The 12,505-nt window shown below is 35.5% G+C and overlaps 1 protein-coding gene across 6 annotated transcripts in view; it reads left to right on the top strand.

The window, feature by feature from the left end:
• VPS13B (vacuolar protein sorting 13 homolog B) overlaps positions 1-12,505 on the top strand; it is a 422,459-nt gene that overhangs the window by 240,409 nt on the left and 169,545 nt on the right. For 4 of the 6 annotated variants that reach the window (XM_063390273.1, XM_063390281.1, XM_063390285.1 and 1 more), the window contains exons 27-30: positions 86-200; positions 2,815-2,956; positions 4,703-5,111; positions 10,600-10,711. In XM_063390273.1, the coding sequence (XP_063246343.1) occupies positions 86-200; positions 2,815-2,956; positions 4,703-5,111; positions 10,600-10,711 (778 nt within the window). Of the gene's footprint in view, positions 1-85; positions 201-2,199; positions 2,267-2,814; positions 2,957-4,702; positions 5,112-10,599; positions 10,712-12,505 lie in introns of all 6 variants that reach the window. The other 2 variants (XM_063390302.1, XM_063390294.1) reach the window with 1 other exon arrangement.

Genomic DNA, 12,505 nt, shown 5'->3' with positions numbered 1-12,505 from the left:
TAGTGTCTCAGATGTATTTCTTGTATACAATCCTTTAAGTTTCAGATTAGTAGCTAATATTTTTTATTTTCTTTGACTATTGCAGAAGTCTGTATTGTCAGTGAATTAGAGGATCTCAGTGCCTCAGTGGATATGCAGGATGTCTATACCAAAATCAAATGTAAAATAGAAAGCTTCAATATTGACCATTACAGAAACAGGTAATTTCTATGAATTGTGCTTTAATTTCAGGCTGAAAGATAAAAGGCAGATGGTGTTTTGGGGTTTTTCTTGTTTCTTAACTTAGTTTAACGTAGATATTCAATTTCAGTTAATTTTTTTAACATTTTAAGTAATAAAAGTCATAATTATGTTTCCTCAGAATTAGATGTAATTCTGTAGAAATACAGAGAAATCATTGCAAATTTAGGAGAGTGGTTTTTCTTTTTTTTTACACTACTGCTCTCTTGATTCATTAGACCAAAACGGTTCATTTTAACTGAACTTAGAATGCGAAATTCTCGAAATACTGGTTCATGATGTTAGCAAGTGCCATTATTTAATGATTTGTGCTACATTACTCTTACATGCTGAAGAGAAACAACTCAGTTTTTCAGAGAGGTCTGAAACATCTGAGGCAAAGCAGCAGTTATTGTAATGAAGAGAGCTAAGCTGGTGCTCTGTTGTGTCACATGGCACAGTGTTGTGCAGACCCTGAGTAAAACTCTGGTAATTAATCCCAAGCAGTTCATCATCAATAGTGTGTGTATTCAGGGCAGCTAGCTGGGCATAGTCTGCCTTCCCACTGTGCAAGTCCTCTTGTCTGGATTTCCTCTTTGCTGCACCAACACATCTGTGTCACTTAACACCCAGGCACAGGGTTCTGTAGACAGATTCTGTGCCATCTTCTAGTTAGTTTTGGCCATGAACACACCAGTCTTGACAGAGAGAGAGCCTATGTACTCTTTGATCAGCTAGAGTAGTATTTGCCATTACAGATCAACAAATTCCATTATGAATTAAGAGATTAAGAGAAAATAGAAGAGTTGTGTTTCTCCTTGAGAGGGAAAACATCATTAAAAGCTTCAGCACAGCTGTTGGCATTGAAAATAATTAAATATTTAGAAGCACAAATCATTTTGACTTGGGAATCAAAGTCTGCAAGATCTTATTGAATGCTTATTGTTGCTTATGGTACTATAGGAAGATTTCGTATCAATTCAGCAATGTTACCATAATTTCTTTATGATTTTATTCCTGATGAACTGTTTTAAAAATTATTTCAATTCCTGTATTTTGCCTAAGTTACAAATGCAGTTACTGTTTGAATATAATATAATATTTGCTAATTAAAATTTGTACTTCTTAAAAAAAAATCTTTTAAAATCATGTCACAATGCAGGAGTTCTGAGCATGTCCTGGGATGCATCTGGCACAACATCACCAGCTGGGCAAGGGAGAGGATTGTCCTGGGCTGCTCTGCACTGGGGCAGCCTCACCTTGAATACTGAGTGAAGTTTTGGGTACCACAATATAAGAAAGTTATTAAACTATTGGAGAGCATCCAAAGGAGGGCAACAAAGAGGGTGAAGGGTCTTGAAGGGAAGCTGTGAGCAGGGTCTGAGGTTACTTGGTCTGTTCAGCCTGGAGAAGAGGACAATAAGAAGAGACCTCATTGCTGTCTCCAGCTTCCTCATGAGGAGGAGGGGCAGGCACTGATCTCTTCTCTCTACTGCCCAGTGACAGGGCCCAAGGGAATGGCCTGAAGTCCTGTTGGAGGGGTTTAGGTTGGATATCAGAAAAAAGGTTCTTTACCCAGAGGGTGTTTGGGCACTGGAACAGCTCCCCAGGGAAGGTGTCACAGCATCAGCCTGGCAGAGTTTGGATGCATTTGGAAAATGCTCTTGGGCACATGGTGTGACTCCTGGGAATGGTGCTGAGCAGGGCCAGGAGTGTGACTCAATGATCCTTGAGGGTCTCTTCCAACCCAAGATATTCTGTGATTCTGTGCAATGCCAGTAGCCCAAACTTTGGAGGAAAAAGGCAAACAAAAAAACCCTAAAAAACCCCAACAAACTCAAAACTTGCTCCACTTGACAAAATTGTCACTGTTCTCATTCATCTTTTTCTAATCTATTTGGAGTACCTTTCCTATGTGTAAGTCTCTGTGGACTAAAACCAAAAGGAGAGAATAGACAAGGTGAACTTTCTGTTTTCCAGGCCAGGGGGAGATTGGCAGTCAGGACATTTTGAAGGAATTTTTCTACAATGCAGAGAAAAACTTTTGGTGAGATTTCTGTAGTAAATTAAGGTGCTTACCTGAATAACTCTTCTTAAGCAAATTACTTCAAATGATTCTCCTATATGTTAAAAAGAATGGTTACAAGAACTGTAGTGCAAGGCACATTTTAACACTTAAAAGCTAAATTTTTCTAAATAATACTGATTTTTCAACATATGGATACAGGTTTACATTCACAGTGTCTTTGTTCTTGTAATCATTCTCCTCCTTGTTCTGCTAAAGCCATCTGCTGAAAATCCAGGGTAAGTCTCTTTTCTACACACAAAATTTTACTGTACTTTTATTCTCATTTGTCTTGACCTCTTGCTGTAGGTTGTCCTTTCACATAAAATTTCACAGTTACTTTTTTTAATCTCATTTTTTGTTTGATCTGATTGAATTTCAGCTTTCTGTGAAAAGGTACGGCATAGGTTTATCTTGCAGTTACATGGAAACATGCAAGCGAAATATAAACAAAATTTTTTTTGCTTATAGCAACTTTTTTATTTCTTTTTTTTTCTTCCTATCTCCCATGCCTGGTTCATTACCTCAAGCCTTGGGGAAGATTCTTGGTCTCTGGGGCAGTATGGAGGTGTGTTCCTTTCCTGTACTGACAAGCTGAACAGACGCACCTTGTTGGTTCGACCTAGCAGCAAGCAGGATCCTTTCAGTAACTTCTCTGGCTTCTTTCCCTCTGTAAGAATCTTTTAAAAATTTTTAAATGCAGAACTTTCACTAATAAATGCCAGCAAAAAAAAAGAAAAACAACCCTTAAAATATTTTCTTGTCGTCTAATTTTTTTTGTACTGAATATATTTCTTATTTATATTGATTATGTAACTTGTTTTATTTACATCTTACCCTTTAGTAATAGTTGTCATTTTTAGTAGATAAGGGAATGAGGGTTGATGGTTACAACCTTGTACATACCAACAGACCACTGAAGTCACTGAGATTCATTTATATTAGAAGTGAGCACACACAGTACGTTTGAAGGCCAAATATATAAAAGCCAGTACTAAATGCTGCATTTTTTAGTGCTGATATCTGCTTAGGGATTTAAGTACTTGGTATTACTGCAGTATACCTTTATGCAGCCTTATAAAATTGTTTCTCTAATTCTGATAATGCAACAATTAATAATTCAGTTTTTGAGCCTTTCTTTTAAATGCTTTGAAGATTGCTTGCTGATTCAGAATATCTCAGTGTGAGCTATTTAAGCCATTTTCTTCTTGCCTCTTTATCCTTCAAGAAATCTGTGTTATGACATTGGCCTCTTTATCTGTGGGTTGATGGAATTATTTTGTTAGTGAAAGTTCTGGATGGTCTGATTTATTTTCATCATGAAAATTGATTGAGATTACTTTCTATTATTCTGTTTGTTTCAGTTCTTGTAGTCAATTAATTTACCAGTTTGTTTTAATTAATTTAATTTTAAAAACTTCCAATTTTCCACCATTTTTTATTTAAACTATGTATCCTATTTATTTAAGAAAGAGATTATGTTCTTCTGCTAACAGTGTTTATATTAAATTGATTTTTGTCAAATTCAACATGGTGAAAGAAGTAACTGCTTGCAAAATATAGTTGCTTTCATTTGTGCTTACATGATTAAATCTAATATTCAAATAATCTTAAAGAAATCTGTGTATGTGTTTATTACATTGTTAAAATAATGGTTTTTACATTTTGCCATTATTAACAATGACTAAAAAGCTTTCAAAGGTAATATGGAAACTGTCCTGTACATCCTGTGGGAGCTAAGCATTTAATTGTCATCTTTAGCAAGACAAATCTGTCCTAAGTAAAGGAATCTGCTCTTTTTAAAGTACAATGCAATGTGTAATGAAGTTATGTGCTTTAGCATGTGGCACAGCTATTTTCATTAAATACTCAGAGGTGATGAGGCAAAACCAGTTCAATACTTATTTAGGTGCCTCTGGGTGGTTAATGCACCCATGTCGAGATGGAGTGAAGCTATCTTAGCACCCAAGTGATATTTTAACAGCTATGGTGGCTGCACATACAGAAGGAACAATACAAAGGGAGTGAGAGCTACAAATGTTTTAAATGAAAGCGGAATCAAAATACATGACTGTGTTTAAAAGTATCAGAAAGATTTGGTAAATTTAGTTTCTTGAAAAAATTGGGGTTTTTTTGGCTGATTAGATGTGAGTTTCATGAAACGTAAGTAATTAGAAAAGAAGAATATGTTCAGAAATTTGTAGTTTTAGGTGACCCGATGCAGAGAAGTGTAGACAAGTTGTGGATAAACTGTGCATACAAAAAAAATGAAAGGTGTTTTTGGGGTTTTTTTCCTGTGAAATGACTGTAGAAAGCTACTAAAAATACAGAATCCTAAATAACCAGAAATATGGTAATTGATGAATGTTACATGTAGATTTTTGCAGCAGTTCATTTATTTATTTTTCCTTGAAACAGACAACTGCAAAACTTTTAGATGGTTCACACCAGCAACATGGATTTCTTTCTCTCACTTATACCAAAGCTGTGACAAAAAATGTCCGGCACAAACTGATCTCAAGAAATGAACGAAGATCATTCCATAAGCTGTCAGAAGGTCACACTGATGGTTCTCCTCATTTTCTCCACGAGATCCTTCTCTCTGCTCAGGCCTTTGATGTGGTCCTTTGTTTTCCCTTGCTAAATGCAATTGCCAGCATTTTTCAAGCCAGGTTGCCAAGGAGTCAGAAGGAGAAAAGGAAGTCACCAGGCCAACCCACGAGGACTCATGCTCTGACTTCCCGCAACTTGCCTCTGATTTATATCAACACGGGCGTGATAAGGGTCTTCTTTCCCAAAAATGAGGAAGATCGTCATATTGCAGAAGGTACACTATTTTATGTTAGAGATTTTTTGCTGTTTGGTATTGTGGACAGATACTTCTAATCAAATCACTGACCATTGCTTCAGTTTTAAAGGTCAGAGTTAGGAAACATCTAACATTCACGGTGCTTCTCTGCACATTTGATCAAAATTTCCTTGAGCTGTTTATTTGATCCTTGCTTTGGTACCTGTAGAGTTTGCATTAAAATGTGGTTATAAAGAATGATCAAAAATCGTGCAAAGAGAATTTAACCCAGTTTGGCAGTGGTGATTCTGTGTCAGCTTTCATTGCACTGGTGTCAGTGCAGTGTTCCACAGACACTTGTTCCAGCAGTGGAGTGTAAGCAGGGAGCCCTAGCTCTTGTGGACATTGACACCTGGAAAACCATGTGGTAGTAAAGCAAGTAGGTACTTTAGTTTGGAAAATTTTATTAAAATGTACCTTAAGGATGGTGCTCAACAGATTATGTAGTTTAGCATTTTAGTTGAAGCTATTCCAGCTCTCTTGTGCAAAAGATATTTACAGGGTTTGGGTAGTGTAAAGTGTTCATAAATAGCTATTTGATCAATGGATAATACTTGTTCTGTGAGATACTGTTTTCCCTTTGTATGTAAAAATACATTTCCATCCCTATTACGGTCTTTATATGCAAATAGAGATGCTGATGTTAAAATTAGACCATGTAACAGCTAATAGGAATGCATTCACTTATCACAATTCTTCTAGAGATTAAAATGTAATGTTTTACTAATATTGTGATACATTTACATAAGTTCTGTAGGTATGGAGCATTTTTTTACCATTATGTACAACACACAATATAATCCTAAGAGTATAGTCTTCAGATTTTTCTCATAACCTAACTGCAAGAAGTGCATGCAGTGAGAATTTACATAGATCATTTTTTTGCCAGCATCCTCTACAATTTTCCAACTGGGATTGCTGAAAACACAGGAAGATAAAATTAGACTGGCTGCCTTGGCAAGAAAGAATTATGATTCTACTTGGAAGGGAGTTCTAGGGCATGCTGTCAAGGAAATCTTTTGTAAAAGTATGTTTTTAGCTCTGTAGCTGTATACTTCATTAAAAAGAAATAATAAAAAATGCTTCTTCTTTTTTTTGTTTCTTGCTTAAGAATGCCTGCAAGGAACAAAATTGCCATGGTTAAGCAGTCAATGTAGGGAAGAAAAACTGGATGTTTTTAAAGCAAAATGCTAAAGATTATCCTAATGAATAAGAAAGCCTTCTAGACTCTTCCACTGGGAAACTCTGAAATAGCATCACTGTGAAAATTGGTAGTGTTCTTTCATTTCTTCTTTCACCCCAGATTTTTCCAAAGTCTCATTTGTTTATGAACATGAAATGAATTGCTTCTCTCTCCACCTGCTTATTATCATCAAGAATAATAGAAATTAGAAACAATAAGGAGCAAGAGTTGAATAAGACCCACATCTCTGCTGTGTGAGGTCAGGAGAGTGTTATATCTTTTAGAGATACACCTCCATAAGATCCTCATTCATCATTTATTGACCAGGAGAGATTTTCAGTCCAATAGGACTTGTGTGTTCCAATTTGTGATCACTGCAGTGAAAGCAGAAAAATTATTTTAGTTTCTCTTCCAGTCAGTTCTCTGCCGTGCATACTGATGGTTACAAAAACTACCCTTCTCCCAAACCCCACAAGTAATTGTGACTTTACATGTATAGTTAAAAAAATTTTTAAAAGAAAATCTGTTGTTTACTTGCAACTTCCACAATCAACTGTGGTAGACAAACACTGAAATAATCAAAATCATGTTTCTTCTGAGGAATTTGTATACATGCATGCATGACTACACCCATACAATTTTATAGTATTTAAGTTTCATGGTTTTTGCAGCAGCACCAATAAACATTTCTTTTTGTGATATGTTTGAGGGCAGCATTCTGTCCTTGGCAATAAGCAATGCTGCTTTTTCTGAGTTTGATTCGTTAATACATCAGGTGGTGTTTCAAGCTTTGGCCAACAGCCCACTCTTACTCAGCCATGTAGTAAAGGTAACTAAATATAAGAAAGCAATGTATGACAAGTAGGAACAAGAATTACTGCAGAGCAGAAGACTATAAGTAAAACTTTTAAATTGCAAAAAACTTGTAAGAACTTGTAAAGACAAAATCCACATCTGGCTGATTGGAGGACAATAGCAACTCTTTCTTGTACATACTAAAAGCAAAATATCAGGAATCGCTGTAAAGAACATGATAAATTTGTTGATAGTGAAAAAGAAAAGGCAGCACATTGAATAAAAGTATGTCCTGCATTTGTAGAAGTGATATATTCTTGTCACATGAGCATGACTCTCTACTTTGAAGTCTGTCATAACATATGGTCTGTAACATCCTCCTCACTTGCTATTAAAGTTTCAGATCAGTCAGGCTGAGTAAGTTGTGCTCAGGGATCTTGGTCTTCTGAGGCTAATTTTTAACACACCTTGGAAGAACAGATTTTAGACAGCTGAAGGCTTATCTAGTAAAATGAAAAGTGTAATGTTCAAATAAAATTAAGACAGGTAGTTTTATTGTTCTCTCTCAGAGAACATAAAGGAAAAAATATTACAGGATTCAGTTAATAAAAAATTACATATTTGTTACATGATAATAAATATGGTTTTATGGAAAATTAGACTTTTTAAAACCATCTGATTTCCATTCTTCGTTGTGGTTTCGATTCTTAGTTGATAAAACATTTGCAAAGATTTGATATGCTTAGACTCTTCTAGGGAGTTTAACATTTTGTCTCATGGTATTTAATTTAAATACATCCCCATACTGTCTCTGTGGAAATGTTAAATGAATTTAAAATGGCTAATCAGGAATCTAAAAAAAAAAAAAACCCATAAAAACTCATCAATTGGGAATAATAAATGAAATTGGTGTTTAATAGTCTGAAAGTAAATATAAAACCATTGCTGCTATCATCAGCAAATGTTGCAAAGAATTTCCTGAGGCCATGCATCTGGGTTACTGTACTTATGTCACTGCTTGTAGAAAATACAGTAAATCTTGTAAAGTTAAAGTTATAAATCAAGGAAACAGTTTACACAGACTGGCTCTTCAGGGCTGGAGAGACTGTCCTGGGAAACAGTGGCTGAAACAGCTTGAGGGTCACAGAGGACTGAGGGGAAAGAAGTAAGGGATGTAGATGTACTTGTGCACAGGGCAGATGCTGCAGTATCATGTCCAATTTGCTTTCTGTTGTAAAATTGGGTATTGATGAAAGTAGAGAGTGTGCTGAAAAGTAACAAAAATGTTAAGTGCTAGATGAGGAGGCTTAAAAGAGCATAATGTATTTAGCTCAGCAAAAAAAGATGACTGAGATGAGTGGATAAAACCAAATGAGATTGTGAACACTTGAGTCTGTAATATTTTCCTAGATTGTACTTATAATGTAAGTATAAATATATGTAAATATATAAATATATGTAAGTATATAAATAAATGTAAGTATATATGTACAGTGCTATATTGTAAGTATACTTAAATTCTAAGTGTTTTTAAAATGTAGCATAGATGTTTTTCCCCTCAAATTTTTTTAATATCTGCAATGACTGTGATTGTTTACTACATTATTCCCATATTTTGAAAAGCATGGGTTAATGAATGGAAATATGAATTTATCATATGAATTCATATGACTCTTTAGAAACCAGTTGATTATATTAATGTCTGTGATTCTTTCTGATTTAAAATTGGCTCATTTATTGTCCTACAGTAAAATGTATACTACAGGCCCATGCCCAGCCTTGAAAAAAACTCCTAAAATACTTACACAATAGAAACTGTTATGGGTAGTCCTGTGTTTATTTTGCTATGCTAAGTGTCAGACAAAATTCTTAGCCTTAGATATTTTATTAAGAACCACTTCCCAAGAATAAGGCATCTGCCACCTAATTAAGTTGCAGTTATAATCAGATGTGTATTTAATACCATCACTCCATTTTCTTATGTGAGTATTGGAAAGCAAATACCCAGGACCTAAGTATACGGTAGCAGTATTCTAGTGCTCAGTACAATGCCGTACTAACTTCTAAAAATATGGGTTCAGATTTAGTCAAAAAATAGAGTTTTTCATCAGCTTAACTCTTGTGTCTCATTTCTAGCAAGCAAACCATCTGTAAATTGTTTCATTTTGCTTTGGGGGGGCTAAAGGATTTGTCTTTATTTTGTAAGTACATGAGTTTCTTTGAAAGAGATTGCTCATGTGCTCATACACTTGTGTATCAGAACTTGGGTCCCCACTTTGCCACATATTTACTGGGGTATTCCCTACAATAATTGTAAAATATCATCTTAGAATTTCCATGATTTCCTAGATCTGTTCAGAAATATACATGTATCTGTATTTAGCTGCAAAGCATGGTGTCTTTTTCACTGAGACATTACTGGGTCTGAAGAAACCATTTTTTTAAACTTAAAGATTTTGCTGGTTCTTACCCCACACCAAGCATTTCACACTTGGGTAAAATATTTAAGCTATCTTCTACTGCAGTCTTGTTTTCCAAACTCCCATGTGAGAGTCTTGCAGAATTTCCCTGGATGTGGGAGCAGGTGTGGTGTCGTTCCACCCCTGTTACATCTCTCGCAGGTGTTGCAGTGCACTGTTTCCTTCAGATGATGAACTCTTTGAACTTGCATCACATGTGCTCCAGAGTTTCCTAGTTAATGTGGAGTCTTCTGAGCACAGCCTTATCCAAGTGCTTTGTCTGTGCCTGCTGACAGAGTTAGCTTTCTACAAAAAATATGGTGCTGTTTTATTTCTAGGCAGAACTTTGGTTTTCTGTCTAATATGACCACTGCTGTTAAAAGTAAGAAACTTTACATGTGGCTGAAATTTGAAAATTATGGAGATAAGTGGAAAGCGGAGATTTTTCTCCTTGGAATAATTTTGTTATTGATGTGAAATTTACTGTCCAATATAACATCTTGTTCTTTGTATATGTGTCAGATTTCAGATTCTCTTGTTTCAGTCTTTGTGTTTGAACTTTTCATGTGTGTTGCAGCCGATTCCAAATGCTACCAGGATGGTTATACTGTGATATCCTGTAATGTTTTACATCTAAAGATATAGGCCCATAATAAAAAGCACAATTCAGAGTGGTTTACATGCTGATATTTCAGCAAATAGTTATTGGAGAAACAAACAGATCACAAAGAATCTGTGATAAAATGTCTGAAGTCATGTTGGAATAAAACCCTCCCCAAAAAGTGTCAGAGAGAATGAGAAGTCACAGACCCGGATTCAGTGGTGTGATAAAACTCTGGGGAAATGAAATTACAATAGTTTTGTCTTTATATATCACAGCAGGGCTATTGATTTTATGTTGCTCCTGTGCAAAATTGAATCCTTAGCTTATATTCTTACGTACATTTTTTTAAAAAATAGCTTTTCAGTGTTCCTGCTATGTTCATTTGACTTTTAATCAAACACATATTTTCTCTTCTCCTAACTACAGCTAATCCATCAATTAAAGAAGACACTTTGGTTCTCAAGATTGGATCTGTCTCTATGGCTCCTCAGGCTGACAACCCTCTCAGTAGAGCTGTGCTCAGAAAAGACATTTATCAGTAAGTGTCAGGGGAGGGGTTTGGCTTTTCATATATGGTCTCAGAAAAATTCATTCTAGGAGAAGTTAATTGATCAATAAAATGGGTGCGTGCAGCCTGTAAAAATACTTTTCACATACAATCTTTTGATATTCAAAACCAGGTTTTTCTGATTCTCTTCACTTGCGGGCTTTCAAATCCATTTAGACAAATCAAGTTCTGCTGTGAAGTGCTGATGAATAACAGAATTTAAATGTCAAATCATTATGAAGTTTAAACTCACAGATGAGAACATTTTAAAAGGCTTTCTTTTATTCAGCTACTACTAAGTTCACCTTAGAGGAAAGGAAATTTTTTGTGACTTCCAAAGTGTTCAGTAGCATATAGTGAGAAGGAGATAGATCTTAATAATATAAATGGTAAACATATATTCAAACTCTAGGATTCTTGATGTCATGTAGATCAAAGCTTAAAGGAATGCAAACTTCTAAGGAGCTCTTTCCCAGTAAACACATTTTCTGTGAAAATGTCATGCTCTGGATTATGTCACTAAGTATGTGCAAACCACACTAATCATATATAGGCAGCAAAACTGGTGAACATATGTAATCAACATGATAAAAGTAATATATGATCCTTAGTAGAGTTGGCACTGTTGCCAGACATGAAAGTAGGGTTGCAAATAATACCAAGTGAGAAAAGTCACAGAAATACAGATGAACAAGTGTCTTATACTTCCCGTTGGTCTGTTTTTCAGATGTGGCAATATTTTTAACTACTTCATAGTGCTCTTCAATAGAAATTACAAACATCAAAATCTTTTCCCAGCAGTAAAACATTTACTGCCTAGAAAATGACAGCAAGTTTTACTTTTGTCAAGACTAGGATTTTTAGGAGACCATGAAATATCTCCAATTTCACTTCTGATCACTTAGAAGTTGTAAGAGAGTCTTTTTCTTCATATTTCCATGTGGAAACATTTAAATTAATGGGTTTGCTTGTATGTTTGGTTATAGTAGTTTAGCCTTTCTTTTTTTTTCCTCTTTTGTTTTTAAATGAGCATTTTATCTTTTGTATTATGGAGCTTTCATGGAAGAGGTCTTACAGCCTGGCACTAGCAGTGCCTTTGGGTGGCAGTGCCTGATCCAGCTCTCCATGTGCTTACAGATGAAAGAGATCTTCCAAACATTTGTACAGGCTCTTCCTGCTTCTACCTTTTCTGTCTGAGGGTACTCCCATCTGATACCTGCTTTAAGAGTCAGAGACCCAACTGTAGGTTCCACTCTCCTCATAGCAACAAAAACTTTACCAGAAAAACACCTGATCATAAAGTGGAATCTGCAATTACCAGCTTCTGTAAGGTCATTTCAGTCACTGCAAGGAGCTGTGTGAAGTTCCTTCTATGCACATTACAAACCAGTAAGCAACTCATTTACATCTAAAATCAATGAAACCATTGTAGTTAACATTTTTGAGTCTCTATCTTCACCCGTGTGGCTTTACCTGAAATGCTGAAATTCAGTGCTTTACAAATCATTCCTTTACTTTAAGATTCTGATGCTGTTTTGTTCTATGCTGTATGGTCCTGTGGGTCTTATATACATAAATGTTCCAGAGAAGATTTGTGCAGTGTATATTTGGTTTTCATAATTTTGAAGCAGTTACAATATGCTTCAGTCCTCCTTTAGAAATCAGAACCAAATGAGTAAGGTAGAAATAAGCACTGGGCCAGAGACATTTCTTATCTGCTGCTTATCTGCTTAACTGCTACTGGCATTTTGTGACCAGGCTCCCATCATCACGCTTCCCTGTCTT

Source organism: Prinia subflava, chromosome 1 (assembly GCF_021018805.1).
Source record: "Prinia subflava isolate CZ2003 ecotype Zambia chromosome 1, Cam_Psub_1.2, whole genome shotgun sequence".
Classification (NCBI taxonomy): domain Eukaryota; kingdom Metazoa; phylum Chordata; class Aves; order Passeriformes; family Cisticolidae; genus Prinia; species Prinia subflava.
The sequence above is the reverse complement of the archived record's forward strand: the minus strand, read 5'-3'. Positions and strand labels throughout refer to the sequence as shown.